Below are 20386 nucleotides of genomic sequence, written 5' to 3' on the forward strand. Positions count from 1 at the left end.
TGAATGTCAAACTCAGCGACGGCGCACTCCAACAAGAAAAACTTGGTTGGTTGTGCACGAGTCCCATGCCCATACTTTAGTAGTGGACTGTGTAATTCGGCGGAGACTCTCCACAATAAAAGGAAGCATGTGGCATGTGCAGCGCCCTGCTAGAAATATAACAACTCGGTTTCCCTATCATGCCAACAGAAAAAGATCCCACCTTGCTTCAAAGGGTAGCCCGGTTGTGACATGTCAATATGTGATGCAATTTTTCATTAAGTTCATAAAGAATATTACTAACTAGTGAACATTCGTGGTCATAATTTGGGGTGCCCAAGCAAGGGTTGCCCAGGTAGGAATAATTTTGATTTTGTTTGTGTGTTTTTCGACTGCAGAGGGCATGTGAAGTGCTTTCGGGAATTGGTTGGTTTAGGTTTGTTTTGATTCAGCCGGTTCTCGTGGTCTTCATAATTTCCACCCTCGGTGTTCCTCGGACCAGCGACGTGCTTCGTAGATTGCGGCCGTCGGCATCTCCTGGTCTTGTAGGTTTTAAAAAGTTTGCTTCATGGAAGCGGAGGCCCAAAGGCGACATTGAGATTTGCTCAAGACACGTCGTAGATGGATGCATGAGTAAAAAGATTTCAGCACCCTGGAATTTTGAATGTATTTTACTTTTCTATAAAGTTATGTATATAATGATCTGTGATACTCCCTTCATTTAGAAGCAAGTGACGATGTTCTAGTTTGAATACATAATAGTTTCTGAGGCCTTTTAAGAAAAAATAGTCTCCAAAACAGCTTTGACCACTAGCTTCGAGTACTATTAATCTCCTCGCGCCGCACGCCGAACTGCACAAAGAAGCAATGGTGACCGTGGTTGTGCTTGTGCCCTGGCTAGCATGGCTCGTTGTGTCTCTCCTCTCCTTCTATCTCCTCAACCTCCTCGCCCACGCGCGTTCCGGCCTCCCGCCGGGCCCCCGCCCACTGCCGCTCATCGGCAGCCTCCACCTCCTCGGCGACAAGCCGCACCGCTCGCTCGCCCGCCTAGCCAAGATCCACGGCCCGCTCATGTCAATCCGCCTCGGCGCGGTCACCACTGTGGTCGTGTCCTCACCCGCCATGGCCCGGGAGTTCCTGCAGAAGCATGACTCTGTGCTCGCCACCCGGTCCGTGCCAGACGCCACCGGCAAGCACGCGGCGGGCTCCGTTCCCTGGCTGCCCCCGGCGCCCAAGTGGCGCGCGCTCCGCAAGATGATGGCCACGGAGCTCTTCGCGCCGCACCGGCTCGACGCGCTCCACCACCTCCGGAGCGACAAGGTGAGGGAGCTCACGGACCACGTCGCGCGGCTGGCGCGCGAGGGCACGGCGGTGAACATCGGACGCGTGGCCTTCACGACGAGCCTGAACCTTATCTCCCGCACCATCTTCTCCATCGACCTCACCAGCCTCGACGACATGAGCAGTTCCAAGGAGTTCCAGGAAGTGATCACGGCCATCATGGAAGGTCTGGGGACCCCGAACTTGTCGGATTTCTTCCCGGTGCTCGCGCCGGCCGACCTGCAGGGCATGCGCCGGCGGCTGGCGCGGCTCTTCGCGCGGCTGCACGCCGTGTTCGACGCCGAGGTGGACCAGAGGCTGCACGGCCGCGACGCCGGCCAGCCCAGGAAGAACGACTTCCTCGACGTGCTGCTCGATGTGGCGGCGCGTGAGGATGGCAAGGACCTGCTCGACCGTGAGACACTGCGCTCACACTTTACGGTAAACGTACAACTTTCTTAATTACTCTTTGATTCCAATAGACCGCACATGAGATGAGCCGGCCGGGGATCAAAGCACATGGCCAGGGCATCAAACAAATGGTGCCACATGGCCAGCCAAACTTTTGCATCGAGATAGTAACTATAACGTGGCACAAATTTCATATCCAACTTTGAATTTTAGATCAGGAAATTGAAATTAGAACTTGATACAGATTGTTAAGTAACCAATTTGCATATATGATGCTTGTTAGAATGAATGAATTATTGCATATATGATGCATCCATACCAATGTGCAGTTCAAAACAAATTTGATTCTTTTATAGCACATTTAGCAAATGATCCAGTGTACTCTCCATGATGCTTGTTTAGTTTATCTTAATAGCCACATTTACTAGACTATATTCATGTAATATTATATTTGCATGTTAGGACTTGTTTGCTGCCGGTAGTGACACAAGCTCTAGCACAGTGGAATGGGCAATGACAGAGCTTCTCCAAAACCCATCATCAATGGCTATGGTTTGCGACGAGCTCGCACAAGTTATCGGCTCAAGAAGAAACATTGAAGAAGCTGATATTTCTCGTTTGCCCTATCTCCAAGCAGTCATAAAAGAGACTTTTCGACTCCACCCTCCCGCTCCACTCTTGTTGCCACGCCAACCAGAGACGACAGTCAAAATAGCAGGTTGCACAATACCTAAAGGTTCACGCGTGTTCATCAACGTATGGGCGATAGGTCGAGATAAAGATGTATGGATTGAACCTGAGAAGTTTATGCCGGAGAGGTTCTTGGGTTCCACGATTGATTTTCGGGGTGTGGATTTTGAGCTCCTTCCATTTGGTGCTGGGCGTCGGCTCTGCCCTGGAATGGCATTGGCAATTAGGATGGTGCATGTGATGCTCGCTTCATTGTTAAATCAATTTAAATGGAGTCTCCCTGTTGAGCTGGAACGGGATGGGATTAATATGGAAGATCAGTTTGGCCTGACACTAGCAAAGGTCGTGCCCCTTTGTATTATAGCAACACCCATTTGAGCCAATAACAAAATGCAACATTGTTGAGAATGGTGTTGTTCATGTGTAATAATGTAAATGTATGAGCCTTGTAATTTATACCAATATTTATGTGAAACTTTTCATATTCTCTCAGAGTATAGACCTTTCATACCTTCATTAGTCAATGATTTTTGCCAAAAACATGAGCAAGCACAAATTTTAAATTTTTTGATATTCAAACCTAATACGGAAAACCACGGTGGCAAACTAGAAGCATTGACAAGCCAATTTTGGATCTTGACAATATAAACCAAATTTCCAAATTTTAGTGTATAGAAAACGAACAAATTCCAGATCTTTGACCAGGAAATATATGAAGAAACAAATTTCGCTTTTGGATTGTGACCGTGATGTCAGGATAATATATTTGGTGGTCAAATAGGCTATAGTGCTTTCGGATGGTGACAGTGATGTCTAGGGATGAAAACAGAGCATAAACTTTCTGGATTTCCCCCAAAAAGGGAAACAGAGAGAAAAATAGGAAACAAAATAGGAAGATTGCAAAACAATAATGGAATTTCTTATGAAGAAACAGTAAAGAAATGGCATTTTCCTGTGGAACAACCACGGAAATGCAATATCCGTTTCCATGAATATGAAATGTTTCTTTTTTACCATGGCTATATTAAGACTCAATCCAACACTCAACAAAACTCATACTATGGCCAAAAGGACAACACTAATACCTAACATAATCCTCAAGTCCAGGAGCCTCCATGCGGTGCGGCTGGTTTATGAGTTATGACACCAGCTTAGGAGTCATCGAAAGATGTTCTAGTCATAGTTTTTGAAATATTTTGCTAGTTTTCATGTGATTTTCTCAATTGTTCAAGGGTTTTTTATTCGCGCAAACATCTGATTTTGTATCTGCTCTGAACCGTTTTCTCTCTGAATTTTTTTGGTCGTATTTGTTTCCGTATTCACTTTTGGGGATTTCATTTTCATTCCCATTTGCGGGAAAAATATGAAAACAAATTTCACGGCACTTAGTGTCGTTCGTTTCCGCTCCATCTTATTAGGCGATCAACTAGACAACAATGCTTTTTGGATGGTGATGATGACGTCAAGATAATATATTAGGGAGTGAGATCCACTAGAATTATTTTGTATGGTGATGGACAAAGATACGCAATGTTAAAGTGCTTAAATAACAGATGAACCAAGTAACCACACTTGAGGAAAAAGAAGAAGAATAAGGTGAATATTGTCATGAACTGACTGTTGGGGAACGTAGTAATTTCAAAAAAATTCCTACGCACACGCAAGATCATGGTGATGCATAGCAACGAGAGGGGAGAGTGTTGTCTACGTACCCTCGTAGACCGACAGCGGAAGCGTTATCATAACGCGGTTGATGTAGTCGAACGTCTTCACGATCCGACCGATCAAGTACCGAACGCACGGCACCTCCGAGTTCTACACACGTTCAGCTCGATGACGTCCCTCGAACTCCGATCCAGCCGAGTGTTGAGGGAGAGTTTCGTCAGCACGATGGTGTGGTGACGATGATGATGTTCCACCGACGCAGGGCTTCGCCTAAGCTCCACAACGGTATTATCGATGTGTAATTTGGTGGAGGGGGGCATCGCACACGGCTAAGAGATCTCAAGGATCAATTGTTTTGTCTCTGGGGTGCCCCCCTGCCCCCGTATATAAAGGAGCAAGGGGGAGGCCGCCGGCCTAGGGAGGAGAGGCGCGCCAGAAGGGGGAGTCCTACTCCCACCGGGAGTAGGACTCCTCCTTTCCTTGTTGGAATAGGAGAAGGGAAGGGAGAAGGAGAAAGAAGGAAGGGGGCGCCCCCCTTCCCTAGTCCAATTCGGACCACACCATGGGGAGGGGCGCTGCCACCTTTTGAGGCTTTTCTCTCCTTTCCCGTATGGCCCATTAAGGCCCAATACGAATTCCCGTAACTCTCCGGTACTCCGAAAAATACCCGAATCACTCGGAACCTTTCCGAAGTCCGAATATAGTCGTCCAATATATCGATCTTTACGTCTCGGCCATTTCGAGACTCCTCGTCATGTCCCCGATCTCATCCGGGACTCCGAACTCCTTCGGTACATCAAAACTCAATAAAACTGTCATCGTAACGTTAAGCGTGCGGACCCTTCGGGTTCGAGAACTATGTAGACATGACCGAGACACCTCTCCGGTCAATAACCAATAGCGGGACCTGGATGCCCATATTGGCTCCCACATATTCTACGAAGATCTTTATCGGTCAGACCGCATAACAACATACGTTGTTCCCTTTGTCATCGGTATGTTACTTGCCCGAGATTCGATCGTCGGTATCTCGATACCTAGTTCAATCTCGTTACCGGCAAGTCTCTTTACTCGTTCCGTAATACATCATCCCGCAACTATCTCATTAGTCACAATGCTTGCAAGGCTTATAGTGATGTGCATTACCGAGTGGGCCCAGAGATACCTCTCCGACAATCGGAGTGACAAATCCTAATCTCGAAATACGCCAACCCAACAAGTACCTTTGGAGACACCTGTAGAGCACCTTTATAATCACCCATTTACGTTGTGACGTTTGGTAGCACACAAAGTTCTCCTCCGGTAAACGGGAGTTGCATAATCTCATAGTCATAGGAACATGTATGAGTCATGAAGAAAGCAATAGCAACATACTAAACGATCGGGTGCTAAGCTAACGGAATGGGTCAATTCAATCACGTCATTCTCCTAATGAGGTGATCCCGTTAATCAAATGACAACTCATGTCTATGGCTAGGAAACATAACCATCTTTGATTAATGAGCTAGTCAAGTAGAGGCATACTAGTGACACTCTGTTTGTCTATGTATTCACACATGTATTATGTTTCCGGTTAATACAATTCTAGCATGAATAATAAACATTTATCATGATATAAGGAAATAAATAATACTTTATTATTGCCTCTAGGGCATATTTCCTTCAGTCTCCCACTTGCACTAGAGTCAATAATCTAGTTCACATCGCCATGTGATTTAACATCAATAATTCACATCACCATGTGATTAACACCCATAGTTCACATCTCTATGTGACCAACACTCAAAGGGTTTACTAGAGTCAATAATCTAGTTCACATCGCTATGTGATTAACACCCAGAGAGTACTAAGGTGTGATCATGTTTTGATTGTGAGATAATTTTAGTTCAACGGGTCTGTCACATTCAGATCCGTAAGTATTTTGCAAATTTCTATGTCTACAATGCTCTGCACGGAGCTACTCTAGCTAATTGCTCCCACTTTCAATATGTATCTAGACCGAGACTTAGAGTCATCTAGATTACTGTCAAAACTTGCATCGACGTAACCCTTTACGACGAACCTTTTGTCACTTCCATAATCGAGAAACATATCCTTATTCCACTAAGGATAATTTTGACCGCTGTCCAGTGATCTACTCCTAGATCACTATTGTACTCCCTTGCCAAAATCAGTGTAGGGTATACAATAGATCTGGTACACAGCATGGCATACTTTATTGAACCTATGGCCGAGGCATAGGGAATGACTTTCATTCTCTTTCTATCTTCTGCCGTGGTCGGGCTTTGAGTCTTACTCAATTTCACACCTTGTAACACAGGCAAGAACTCTTTCTTTGACTGTTCTATTTTGAACTACTTCAAAATCTCGTTAAGGTATGTACTCATTGAAAAAACTTATCAAGCGTCTTGATCTATCTCTATAGATCTTGATGCTCAATATGTAAGCAGCTTCACCGAGGTCTTTCTTTGAAAAACTTCTTTCAAACACTCCTTTATGCTTTGCAGAATAATTCTACATTATTTCCGAGCAACAATATGTCATTCACATATACTTATCAGAAATGCTGTAGTGCTCCCACTCACTTTCTTGTAAATACAGGCTTCACCGCAAGTCTGTATAAAACTATATGCTTTGCTCAACTTATCAAAGCGTATATTCCAACTCTGAGGTGCTTACACCAGTCTATAGATGGATCGCTGGAGCTTGCATATTTTGTTAGCACCTTTAGGATTGACAAAACCTTCTGGTTGCATCATATACAACTCTTCTTTAATAAATCCATTAAGGAATGTAGTTTTGTTTATCCATTTGCCAGGTTTCATAAAATGCGGCAGTTGCTAACATGATTCGGACAGACTTAAGCATAGATACGAGTGAGAAACTCTCATCGTAGTCAACACTTTGAACTTGTCGAAAACCTTTTTGCGACAATTCTAGCTTTGTAGATAGTAACACTACTATCAGCGTCTGTCTTCCTCTTGAAGATCCATTTATTCTCAATTGCTTGCCGATCATCGGGCAAGTCAACCAAAGTCCACACTTTGTTCTCATACATGGATCTCATCTCAGATTTCATGGCCTCAAGCCATTTTGCGGAATCTGGGCTCACCATCGCTTCTTCATAGTTCGTAGGTTTGTCATGGTCTAGTAACATAACCTCCAGAACAGGATTACCGTACCACTCTGGTGCGGATCTTACTCTGGTTTACCTACGAGGTTTGGTAGTAACTTGATCTGAAGTTACATGATCAACATCATTAACTTCCTCACTAATTGGTGTAGAAGTCACAGGAACAGATTTCTATGATGAACTACTTTCCAATAAGGGAGCAGGTACAGTTACCTCATCAAGTTCTACTTTCCTCCCACTCACTTCTTTCGAGAGAAACTCCTTCTCTAGAAAGGATCCATTCTTAGCAACGAATGTCTTGCCTTCGGATCTGTGATAGAAGGTGTACCCAACAGTCTCCTTTGGGTATCCTATGAAGACACATTTCTCCGATTTGGGTTTGAGCTTATCAAGATGAAACTTTTTCACATAAGCATCGCAACCCCAAACTTTAAGAAACGACAACTTTGGTTTCTTGCCAAACCACAGTTCATAAGGCGTCGTCTCAATGGATTTTGATGGTGCCCTATTTAACGTGAATGTAGCTGTCTCTAATGCATAACCCCAAAACGATAGTGGTAAATTGGTAAGAGACATCATAGATTGCACTATATCCAATAAAGTACGATTATGACGTTCGGACACACCATTATGCTGTGGTGTTCCAGGTGGCGTGAGTAGTGAAACTATTTCACATTGTTTTAACTGAAGGCCAAACTCATAACTCAAATACTCTTTTCTACGACCAGATCATAGAAACTTTATTTTTCTTGTTACGATGATTTTCCACTTCACTCTGAAATTCTTTGAACTTTTCAAATGTTTCAGACTTATGTTTCATTAAGTAGATATACCTATATCTGCTCAAATCATCTGTGAAGGTGAGAAAATAACGATATCCGCCACGAGCCTCAATATTCATCGGACCACATACATCTGTATGTATGATTTCCAACAAATCTGTTGCTCTCTCCATAGTTCCGGAGAACGGCATTTTAGTCATCTTGCCCATGAGGCACGGTTCGCAAGTATCAAGTGATTCATAATCAAGTGATTCCAAAATCCCATCAGTATGGAGTTTCTTCACGCGCTTTACACCAATATGACCAAAACGGCAGTGCCACAAATAAGTTGCACTATCATTATTAACTTTGCATCTTTTGGCTTCAATATTATGATTATGTGTATCATTATGATCGAGATCCAACAAACCATTTTCGTTGGTGTGTATGACCATAGAAAGTTTTTATTCATCTAAACAGAACAACAATTGTTCTCTAACTTAAATGAATAACCGTATTGCAAAAAAAACATGATCAAATCATATTCATGCTCAACGCAAAAACCAAATAACACTTATTTAGTTTCAACACTAATCCCGAAAGTACAGGGAGTGTGCGATGATGATCATATCAATCTTGGAACTACTTCCAACACACATCGTCACCTCGCCTTTTACTAGTCTCTGTTTATTCTGCAACTCCCGTTTCGAGTTACTACTCTTAGCAACTGAACCAGTATCAGATACCGAGGGGTTGCTATAAACACTAGTAAAGTACACATCAATAACATGTATATCCAATATACCTTTGTTCACTTTGCCATTCTTCTTATCCATCAAATAGTTGGGGTAGTTTCGCCTCCAGTGACCAGTCCCTTTGCAGTAGAAGCACTTAGTCTCAGGCTTAGGTACAGACTTGGGCTTCTTCACTTGAGTAGCAACTTGCTTGCCGTTCTTTTTGAAGTTCCCCTTCTTCCCTTTGCCCTTTTCTTGAAACTAGTGTGTCTTGTTAACCATCAACACTTGATGCTCTTTCTTGATTTCTACCTTCGTCGATTTCAGCACCGCGAAGAGCTCGGGAATTACTTTCATCATCCCTTACATACTATAGTTCATCACGAAGTTCTACTAACTTGGTGATGGTGACTAGAGAATTCTGTCAATCACTATTTTATCTGCAAGATTAACTCCCACTTGATTCAAGCGATTGTAGTACCCAGACAATCTGAGCACATGCTCACTAGTTGAGCGATTCTCCTCAATCTTTTAGCTATAGAACTTGTTGGAGACTACATATCTCTCAACTCGGGTATTTGTTTGAAATATTAACTTCAACTCCTGGAACATCTCATATGGTCCATGACGTTCAAAACGTCTTTGAAGTCCCGATTCTAATCCGTTAAGCATGGTGCACTAAACTATCAAGTAGTCATCATATTGAGCTAGCCAAACGTTCATAACGTCTGCATCTGCTCCTGCAATAGGTCTGTCACCTAGCGGTGCATCAAGGACATAATTTTTCTGTGCAGCAATGAGGATAATCCTCAGATCACGGATCCAATCTGCATCTTTGCTACTAACATCTTTCAACATAATTTTCTATAGGAACATATCAAAAATAAACACAGGGAAGCAACAACGCGAGCTATTGATCTACAACATAATTTGCAAAATACTATCAGGACTAAGTTCATGATAAATTTAAGTTCAATTAATCATATTACTTAAGAGCTCCCACTTAGATAGATATCCCTCTAATCATCTAAGTGATTACGTGATCCAAATCAACTAAACCATGTCCGATCATCACGTGAGATGGAGTAGTTTCAATGGTGAACATCACTATGTTGATCATATCTACCATATGATTCACGCTCGACCTTTCGGTCTCCGTGTTCCGAGGCCATATCTGCATATGCTAGGCTCGTCAAGTTTAACCTGAGTATTCCGCGTGTGCAACTGTTTTGCACCCGTCGTATTTGAACGTAGAGCCTATCACACCGGATCATCACGTGGTGTCTCAGCACGAAGAACTTTCGCAACGGTGCATACTCAGGGAGAACACTTTTATCTTGAAATTTTAGTGAGAGATCATCTTATAATGCTACCGTCAATCAAAGCAAGATAAGATGCATAAAGGATTAACATCACATGCAATCAATATAAGTGATATGATATGGCCATCATCATCTTGTGCTTGTGATCTCCATCTCCGAAGCACCGTGCTCGTGATCTCCATCTCCGAAGCACCGTCATGATCACCATCGTCACCGGCTCGACACCTTGATCTCCATCGTAGTATCGTTGTCGTCTCGCCAACTTATTGCTTTTACGACTATCGCTACCGCTTAGTGATAAAGTAAAACTATTACATGGCGATTGCATCTCATACAATAAAGCGACAACCATATGGCTCCTGCCAGTTGCCGATAACTCGGTTACAAAACATGATCATCTCATACAACACATTATATCACATCATGTCTTGACCATATCACATCACAACATGCCCTGCAAAAACAAGTTAGACGTCCTCTACTTTGTTGTTGCATATTTTACGTGGCTGCTACGGGCTTAGCAAGAACCGTTCTTACCTACGCATCAAAACCACAACGATAGTTTGTCAAGTTGGTGCTGTTTTAATCTTCGCAAGGACCGGGCGTAGTCACACTCGGTTCAACTAAAGTGAGAGAGACAGACACCCGCCAGTCACCTTTAAGCAACGAGTGCTCCGAACGGTGAAACCAGTCTCGCGTAAGCGTACGCGTAATGTCGGTCCGGGCCGCTTCATCTCACAATACCGCTGAACCAAAGTATGACATGCTGGTAAGCAGTATGACTTATATCGCCCACTACTCACTTGTGTTCTACTCGTGCATAGCATCAACGCATAAAACCTGGCTCTGATACCACTGTTGGGGAACGTAGTAATTTCAAAAAAATTACTACGCACACGCAAGATCATGGTGATGCATAGCAATGAGAGGGGAGAGTGTTGTCTACGTACCCTCGTAGACCGACAGCGGAAGCGTTATCATAACGCGGTTGATGTAGTCGAACGTCTTCACGATCCGACCGATCAAGTACCGAACGCACGACAGCTCCGAGTTCTACACACGTTCAGCTCGATGACGTCCCTCGAACTCCGATCCAGCCGAGTGTTGAGGGAGAGTTTCGTCAGCACGACGGTGTGGTGACGATGATGATGTTCCACCGACGCAGGGCTTCGCCTAAGCTCCGCAACGGTATTATCGAGGTGTAATTTGGTGGAGGTGGGCACCGCACACGGCTAAGAGATCTCAAGGATCAATTGTTTTGTCTCTGGGGTGCCCCCTGCCCCCGTATATAAAGGAGCAAGGGGGAGGCCGCCGGCCTTGGGAGGAGAGGCGCGCCAGAAGGGGGAGTCCTACTCCCACCGGGAGTAGGACTCCTCCTTTCCTTGTTGGAATAGGAGAAGGGAAGGGAGAAGGAGAAAGAAGGAAGGGGGCGCCCCCCTTCCCTAGTCCAATTCGGACCACACCATGGGGAGGGGCGCTGCCACCTTTTGAGGCTTTTCTCTCCTTTCCCATATGGCCCATTAAGGCCCAATACGAATTCCCGTAACTCTCCGGTACTCCGAAAAATACCCGAATCACTCGGAACCTTTCCAAAGTCCGAATATAGTCGTCCAATATATCGATCTTTACGTCTCGGCCATTTCGAGACTCCTCGTCATGTCCCCGATCTCATCCGGGACTCCGAACTCCTTCGGTACATCAAAACTCAATAAAACTGTCATCGTAACGTTAAGCGTGCGGACCCTTCGGGTTCGAGAACTATGTAGACATGACCGAGACACCTCTCCGGTCAATAACCAATAGCGGGACCTGGATGCCCATATTGGCTTCCACATATTCTACGAAGATCTTTATCGATCAGACCGCATAACAACATACGTTGTTCCCTTTGTCATCGGTATGTTACTTGCCCGAGATTCGATTGTCGGTATCTCGATACCTAGTTCAATCTCGTTACCGGCAAGTCTCTTTACTCGTTCCGTAATACATCATCCCGCAACTATCTCATTAGTCACAATGCTTGCAAGGCTTATAGTGATGTGCATTACCGAGTGGGCCCAGAGATACCTCTCCGACAATCGGAGTGACAAATCCTAATCTCGAAATACGCCAACCCGACAAGTACCTTTGGAGACACCTGTAGAGCACCTTTATAATCACCCATTTACGTTGTGACGTTTGGTAGCACATAAAGTGTTCCTCCGGTAAACGGGAGTTGCATAATCTCATAGTCATAGGAACATGTATGAGTCATGAAGAAAGCAATAGCAACATACTAAACGATCGGGTGCTAAGCTAACGGAATGGGTCAAGTCAATCACGTCATTCTCCTAATGAGGTGATCCCGTTAATCAAATGACAACTCATGTCTATGGCTAGGAAACATAACCATCTTTGATTAACGAGCTAGTCAAGTAGAGGCATACTAGTGACACTCTGTTTGTCTATGTATTCACACATGTATTATGTTTCCGGTTAATACAATTCTAGCATGAATAATAAACATTTATCATGATATAAGGAAATAAATAATACTTTATTATTGCCTCTAGGGCATATTTCCTTCACTGACCACATATTGCCAAAGGCCAATACCTCGGCCACTTAAGATTCTCCAAGTTTCATTCATCACATGCAAGTCTCGCCACGTCTTTTCATACTCCTTGTAACTATGAATGGCACAAAGATAACACAATCTAAAAATGGCGGTTTAACTTTTAATATTTTTTAAGACTCCATAGCAACGCATTGACATTGTGCTAGGACCCAAATAAAAACTATAGTTACGGTTTCACACTAAATCTTGACCATAAGTTTGCTTGTGTTTTATAGAAGTTGAGTTGATTGTTGAAACCCTGTTAACTGTGATGAAAAGTAATTCTTGATTGATGGGTGATATTTTTTCACCCATTTCACCATTGTTTCAATCGGATAATCCCAGAATATCTGAGAGAATCAGTTCGATATTTCCAATAATGAGTAATGAATGCAAGAAATTTAAAATCCTTTTGTTTAATGTGTTTCTACAAGAAATGGACCCAAACATAAAATAAAATAATCACACGGAAGGAAACACCAAGTGTGGGAGTCAAGCCAAGCCAAGAAAAATGGGGTCCCCAGGAAGGCAACAGAGCAAAGGACGATGCCTTGTAAGAGGGCGCTCGCTAGGAGCTCTGTGATGTCCAACCAAGCACACTTTATAAAGGGCTCAGGTCTAATATGCAATAGATGCATTAGGAAACACCACAAAACGCAACCAATAGCCATTCACAAACTCTAGCCGCATCCATTTCCCAATCATCTCCAGACCCATCACCACCATCGCTACCGTAGCCATTCTCTTGAATTAGCTATAATTGTAACCGGCGCATCGAAATTGGCAAATATTGTAAAAGACTATTCATCAATCAATCATTCATCTTTATGCCGTCTTCAATGATTTCTTCTTGCGATCCAATCGTCATGTGTGAGTTATTCACTAAGGCAATGGGTTGTGGCAAGGCCTTCCAACCCTATGTATTTGTGTACGGGATTGTTGGATGACTTTGCTCAATTGGCGCTTTTTGTGTGTGTGATTTGCAATGGAGTTGATTTTTATCTTGTTTTCACCAATAGGTACTAGTGATTGTGCAAGTCGATCAAAGAGGAGGTAAAAAGCGAGGATGAGTTGAATGTTATTTTGAAAAATCAGGGACAAAATGGATTACATCGGCCCATGGATCCACGCCATGACGAGGTTCGCCATGCCAGCGCATCCCACATCCCCGACATGTCGTCGCTGCCGATGGAGCCAAATTAAATCGGCGTGCGGCGGCAGCAGTGGGGGACATTAGTGGCCAAGATATATGACCACAACACCGGGAAGTACTACTTGCTTTGCTCCTTCCACTCGATGCAGAAGGCCATGCACAGACGATATCAAGTTGGTGCATCTCTACGGCGCCGTCGGCAACTGCAACTTCCCCGCTGGCCTGCCGCCATTGGAACCGGTCGACGCCCAGGTTGCCACCTCATGTGAGAGGCTGGAAAACCGGGAGGCCCGCGAGCGCATGAATTCGACAATGTCTGCAAGTCAGAGCTCTGCCGTCACTACCTAGAGCACGTCGAGGCGGAGCGCCAGCTGTACGAGGAGTACGCGGCAGTGAGGACAGTGGTTATCGACCTCTCCAACAACAACGACGGCGACGACTACTCTGGCCCCGATCCCATGATCGGAGGACTGAGTAGAGCGGATTGCAGGAGGCATGAGAATGGGTTGGATAGCAAGTAGTTTTGTAAGCTCTAGCCTAAACGTTGGTTAACTTATCTAAAATATGTATGTAAAATATATGCACTGAATTTCGTATTCGTAAGTTTATGTAGTAGTTTGAACCAAATTTGTGTTTGTGTGCACCAAATTTGTATTTTTGACACTCAATTTCTTTTACTCCGCTAAGTATTGGGGATGGCTTAGAAACGACCATTTTTTAAGGAGCAAATGTAGTCCTCTAAAAGATACTTGGCCCTATCGTGCTCAAAATTTTAAGGGGTTGGTTAGAGATGCCCTAACCACACATGCAATCCGAGATGGCATCCGTCTAGCACTCAGTTTGCGGCTCCACAAGATCGCTGTTGAGAATGATTCTCTAGAGGTTGTTCGGGTGATCACATAGGCGACTTTGAACAGGCTGGCATCTCATCGATATGTTATGGGATTTAGGACATGGGAGCTGCGTTTGAATTATTTTCTCTTATACTCCCTCCGTTTTTTTTAGTCTGCATATAAAATTTGGTCACATAGGAAAAAATATCAATATTCACAATATGAAATCAATAGATGCATTATGAAATTAACTTGCATACCGTATAACTTTAGTATTGTAGATGTTGCTATTTTTTATATAAATTTGGTCAAAGTTTGTTAGTTTGACTTTGACCAAATTTTATATGCAAAGTAAAAAGAAACGGAGGAGTACATATCAACCGAAAAGCAAATGACACTGCACATAGATATGCAAAACAGGCTAATGATGATCATAAAGATGTGTTTGGGTAAATATACTCCCTCCTTTCTTCTCGGATGTATTCCGATTCATTGTCATCCTCCTGAGTAATTGATAAAGCATGTGTCGATTCGAAAGGAAAAACGTTAGTGAGAGAATGTGCACGTGTCTTCTTCTAGTCGGCTGCGGCGGCCAGCTGCTCAGCGACGGAGTAGCACGTGTGAACCACCGCCCGAATGTCAAACTCCATGACGGCGCCCTACCAAGCACTCTCAAACAAGAAAACCCTAGTTGGTTGCGCAGAGTCTCATGCCCATTCTTCAATAGTGGATTGTGTGATCTGATGGAGACTCTTCACAATAATTGGAGGCATGTGTAGTGCCTGGCAAGTGGCCAGAAAAATAACAAATCGGATTCCCTGTCAATGCCACTAGAAAAAGATGCCACCTTGCTTCAGAAGATAGCTTGTTGTGCTATGTTGATATGTGATGCAATTTATTTTCATTAAGCCTACAGAGTACTATTTTATAACAATTTGATGTTGTGGACGTTGGACGTAATTTTTATCATATATAGGATAATTTTTAAAATCGGTTATTGTAACTATAAAGTTTTACACGGGCAATGCTAGACCTACGTAAAGAAGGTACGTAAGCTAATGGGATGTCCAACGTGGGGGGTTCTTAATGAAAATCTTGGGGGGGGGGGGGGGGGGGGGGGATTAATTGGTTGGAAGAATTACGTAAAGCTGCGTAAAAGTTACGTAGGTGTAGTATTATCGGTTTTACACCCTCCATGAATATGAGGTGTTCTAAAATTTTCATAAGCCAGACTCTATAAAGTTTAACAAAAATATAAAAAAATGTCAACATCTACACTATTAATTAAATGAAATATTAAAATATATGTCATGATGGATTTAATGGTACAAATTCAGCGTTCTAGATAAGCTTGACTTATAAAAAAATGAATACAATTATAATTTAGAACAAAGCAAGTAGGTACTTAAATCAGAATTTTCAATACTTCTTCATCACATATCGGTTGTAATAGCATTTATAGTAATGACACGGAGGGAGTACTATTCTGAAAGAAATGGAGTATAAGGATTTTAGATAGATATATAGCTGATTGTCGAAAACAGAACTTTGACTATGATTTTTCAGTTTATCTTCTATTTAGTGTTTCATGTGTTGTACTTGTACGCCGAACTGTACAACTGAAGCAATGGTGGCCATGGCTGTACTTGCGCCGTGGCTAGCATGGCTCGTCATCTCGCTCCTCTCCTTGTACCTTCTCAACCTCCTCGCGCACGCGCGCTCCGGCCTCCCGCCGGGGCCCCGCCCACTGCCGCTCATCGGCAGTCTCCACCTTCTCGGCGACAAGCCGCACCGCTCCCTCGCCCACCTAGCCAAGATCCACGGTCCGCTCATGTCCGTCCGCCTCGGCGCGGTCACCACGGTGGTCGTCTCCTCCCCCGCCATGGCCCGGGAGTTCCTGCAGAGGCATGATTCCGTGCTCGCCACCCGGTCCGTGCCTGACGCCACCGGCAAGCACGCGGCGGGCGTAGCCTGGCTGCCCCCCGGGCCGAGGTGGCGCGCGCTCCGGAAGATCATGGCCACGGAGCTCTTCGCGCCGCACCGGCTTGATGCGCTCCACCACCTCCGGAGCGACAAGGTGAGGGTGCTCACGGACCACGTCGCGCGGCTGGCGCGCGAGGGCATGGCGGTGAACGTCGGCCGCGTGGCCTTCACGACGAGCCTGAACCTTATCTCCCGCACCATCTTCTCCATCGACCTCACGAGCCTCGACGACCACGGCCGCTCCGAGGACTTCCAACAGGTGATCACGGCCATGATGGAAGGCTTGGGGACCCCCAACGTGTCCGACTTCTTCCCGGTGCTCGCGCCGGCGGACCTGCAGGGCATGCGCCGGCGCCTGGCGCGGATCTTTGCGCGGCTGCACGCCGTGTTCGACGCCGAGGTGGACCAGAGGCTGCGCGGCCGCGACGCCGGCCAGCCCAGGAAAAACGACTACCTCGACGTGCTGCTGGACGTGGCGGCGCGTGACGACGGCAAGGACCTGCTCGACCGTGACACGCTACGTTCGCAGTTCACGGTAACACGCAACTTTCTTCTTTGCGATTGCAGGTGGTGTTTCAGTTTCAACTCATATCTAGTAAAAGATCAAAATTAGTACACTCGATATATATTAGTATACCCTTTGATTGATTCCATGAACCGCACATGAGCCAGCCGGGAATCAAAGCACATGGCCAGCCTTGCTGATCGAGCCTCTCCCGGGGATCAAACAAATGGTGGTCAAAAATAATAATTGTGATCGAGATAGCTATTTCAATAACCAATTTTGACTCTTTAGATCAAAAATAAAAACAAAACCTGATGCAGATTATATAGTAGCCAATTTGTTTTTATTGATGGTCATTTTTTTCGGTTCCTTATTTCTCTTTGCCTAGAACAAATTTTATTGTGGATCTGCATGTTAATCATCTACTACTACCAATAACATTAAGGACGCCCATATCCACCACACGTGTGACATAATAGGCATTCGCCCACATACCGTGTGTGGCATGAGCAGGGGGCAGCCCACACGGGCAGTGTGTAGGCGAACAGTAGAATTGCCCACACGTGTGGACGCAGCCACTTCGTGCCACACGCCCAACAAGTACTACTCACCCCCATCCCGCGCGTGTGGCACGAAGCAAATATGCCCACACGTCCTGGCGCAGCTATAATAGGTACCCGCGGGATGACGATTTAGTTGCCATCCAGGATGGCAGATGTAGTTATCCGGGATGGCAAATATGGTTGTAAAAGCATGGCAACTCTCTCTGTTTTGATTAACTATAGTTGCCATGTCTATGGTAGTTGTCGCATGTCATCAAACTATAGTTGTCGTGTGTGATTAACTACTTGCCACATATGGTCAAACAATAGTTGCCATGTGTTTACCTAGTTGCCACGTGTGCTTAATCACAGTTGCCATGTATGTTTACCTGATTGCCACGTACGCGCAACTGCAGTTGCCGTCTAGCAAACGAATCATAGTTGCCATTTGTGTTTACCTAGTTGCCATGTACGCACAACTGCAGTTGCCATCCAACAACGTACGACTGTCATGTGGGCGAAAAGCAGTTCGCCCACACACGCGTGGACTAGGGGGTGGATGTGTGGGCAGAAACTAGTTCGCCCACACAGCACAGCTGGCAACCGCGTGCTGTGGGACGTGTGGGCGACCTCTCCAACGCCCACACACCGGCCTTGTCCTACGTGGCACGTGAAAACTGCCTCGGTGTGTCAAGATTCGTGCAAACTTAACTGGACGGTGATCCAGGCGTGTGGGCGAGTTGCAATGTTGCCATACGTGTGCGCGTTAGTGTTTTCGTAACATCAAATGTTTTAGAGTTTGTTTTAGGAAAAAAATTAAGACCCGTAGCTCAGGAGCGTGGTGAAACTATAAGCCAAATAAATATGCTGTCACCACTCTATAATACAATAATACCCTTTGAACTAGAAGTGGACCAAACCACACAAACAATGATAAAAAAACAAAGACGCAGGATGTACCATTCTAAAATAGGCATCTTTTGAGAGAGCACTTCAAATATTGTTTTACTAATTATACCATTTCAACATATATGGATCCACACTGATGGTGTCCATTTTATTCTTTGAGCCCCTGTACTATATATATCTAGAAGTTTAGAAACACGACAACATGGTAGCACAATAATTATAATGGCATCCACTCTAGTATGCTACCGGAAACATGAACACTAATAACTTCAGAATTACCATTTGAATACACATAAATATGTCTCTAAAATTCCTATATAATAGTATCGGCATGGGAATTTTATTGGAATCATGACATGCTATTCATATGTTACAAAGGACCAAATCATCTAAAACTAAGTACGGATTTCCTTTCTAAGAACTAAATCATCTAAAACTCAAGTTCTTATGTTTTTTCGTTGTTTCAAACCAGTCGCATTGCATTTTTGTTGAATTTCCAAAATTTCCATCATAGCTCTCGTAAGATTGCACTTCATCATCGGTGAGTGAAAAGGGAAATATTGGGTCAAGAACAATATATAGCTTCTTGTACAATAATGCAACGAGATGAATATCAAATATCATGTTACATATGAGTGAATTATCATTGCATATATGATTCATCCATATAGTAACGCAATGTGCAGTTTTAAAGCAATGGTGATTCTTCTATACCACATTCAACAAATAATACATTGTACTTTGTATGATACTTGTTTAGTAAATAGCTTCATTTACTAGACTATATTCATCTAAAATTATATTTGTATGTCAGGATTTGTTTGCTGCTGGTAGTGACACAAGCTCTAGCACAGTGGAATGGGCAATGGCTGAGCTTCTTCGAAACCCATCATCAATGGCTAAGGTTTGTGATGAGCTTGCACAAGTTATCGGCTCTAGAAGAAACATTGAAGAAGCTGACATTGTTCGATTGCCCTATCTCCAAGCTGTCATAAAAGAGACTTTTCGACTCCACCCTCCAGCTCCACTCTTGTTGCCACGACAACCTGAGATGACAGTCAAAATAGCCGGTTACACAATACCTAAAGGTTCACGCGTGTTCATAAATGTATGGGCGATAGGTCGAGATAAAGATGTATGGAAAGAACCTGAGAAGTTTATGCCTGAGAGGTTCTTGGGTTCGGCAATTGACTTTAAGGGTGTAGATTTTGAGCTCCTTCCATTTGGTGCGGGGCGTCGAATCTGCCCTGGAATGGCTTTGGCAATTAGGATGGTGCATGTGATGCTCGCTTCCATGTTAAACCAATTTAACTGGAGTCTTCCCATTGAGCTGGAACGGAATGGGATTGATATGGAAGATCAGTTTGGCCTGACACTAGTGAAGGCCGTGCCCCTTTATGCTATGGCAACACCGATTAGAGGAAAAGAAAAGGAACCATTTTTAAGAGTGGTTTAGATGTTGTTAATGTGTAATAATTCAAATGTATGAGCCATGTAATTTATATCCTTACTTATGTGACGAATTTGATATTCTCTCAGAGTTCAAGCCTTTTGCACCTTCATTATCCACTAATTTTCACACAAAATTCAAAATTTTGATATTCAAATCAATTTTTAAAAAATGCGCTGGCAAATTAAATATGATCATGGTCAAGTCAATTTCAGGTCTTTTGACAATATCAACCAAACTGACACATTTTCAGATGCAAAAAACAAACAAAGCATATTGCATAGATTTCAGATCTTTGACCATGAAAGTATACAAAAAAAACAAAGTTTACATCCACATCATAATAGATCAGGCGATCAACCAGGCTACTTTGGGACGGTGATGGTGACGTGCAGATACA

General features: G+C 44.0%; 2 protein-coding genes across 2 annotated transcripts; both read left to right on the forward strand.

Annotated features, from left to right (window-relative positions):
- Positions 1-818: 818 nt before the first annotated feature.
- On the forward strand, positions 819-2887 carry LOC123050553 (geraniol 8-hydroxylase). The gene is made up of 2 exons (XM_044473330.1): positions 819-1740; positions 2173-2887. Exons 1-2 carry the CDS (start codon positions 847-849, stop codon positions 2776-2778), a joined length of 1500 nt encoding a protein of 499 aa, XP_044329265.1. The 5' UTR covers positions 819-846; the 3' UTR covers positions 2779-2887.
- Positions 2888-16224: 13337 nt separating this feature from the next.
- LOC123055119 (geraniol 8-hydroxylase) lies at positions 16225-20074 on the forward strand. The gene is made up of 2 exons (XM_044479055.1): positions 16225-17115; positions 19351-20074. The coding sequence occupies exons 1-2, from the start codon at positions 16225-16227 to the stop codon at positions 19990-19992; spliced, it is 1533 nt and encodes a 510-aa protein (XP_044334990.1). The 3' UTR covers positions 19993-20074.
- The last annotated feature ends 312 nt before the right edge of the window (positions 20075-20386 follow it).

The sequence above is a fragment of the Triticum aestivum genome, chromosome 2D (assembly GCF_018294505.1).
Source record: "Triticum aestivum cultivar Chinese Spring chromosome 2D, IWGSC CS RefSeq v2.1, whole genome shotgun sequence".
NCBI classification, from domain to species: Eukaryota; Viridiplantae; Streptophyta; class Magnoliopsida; order Poales; family Poaceae; genus Triticum; species Triticum aestivum.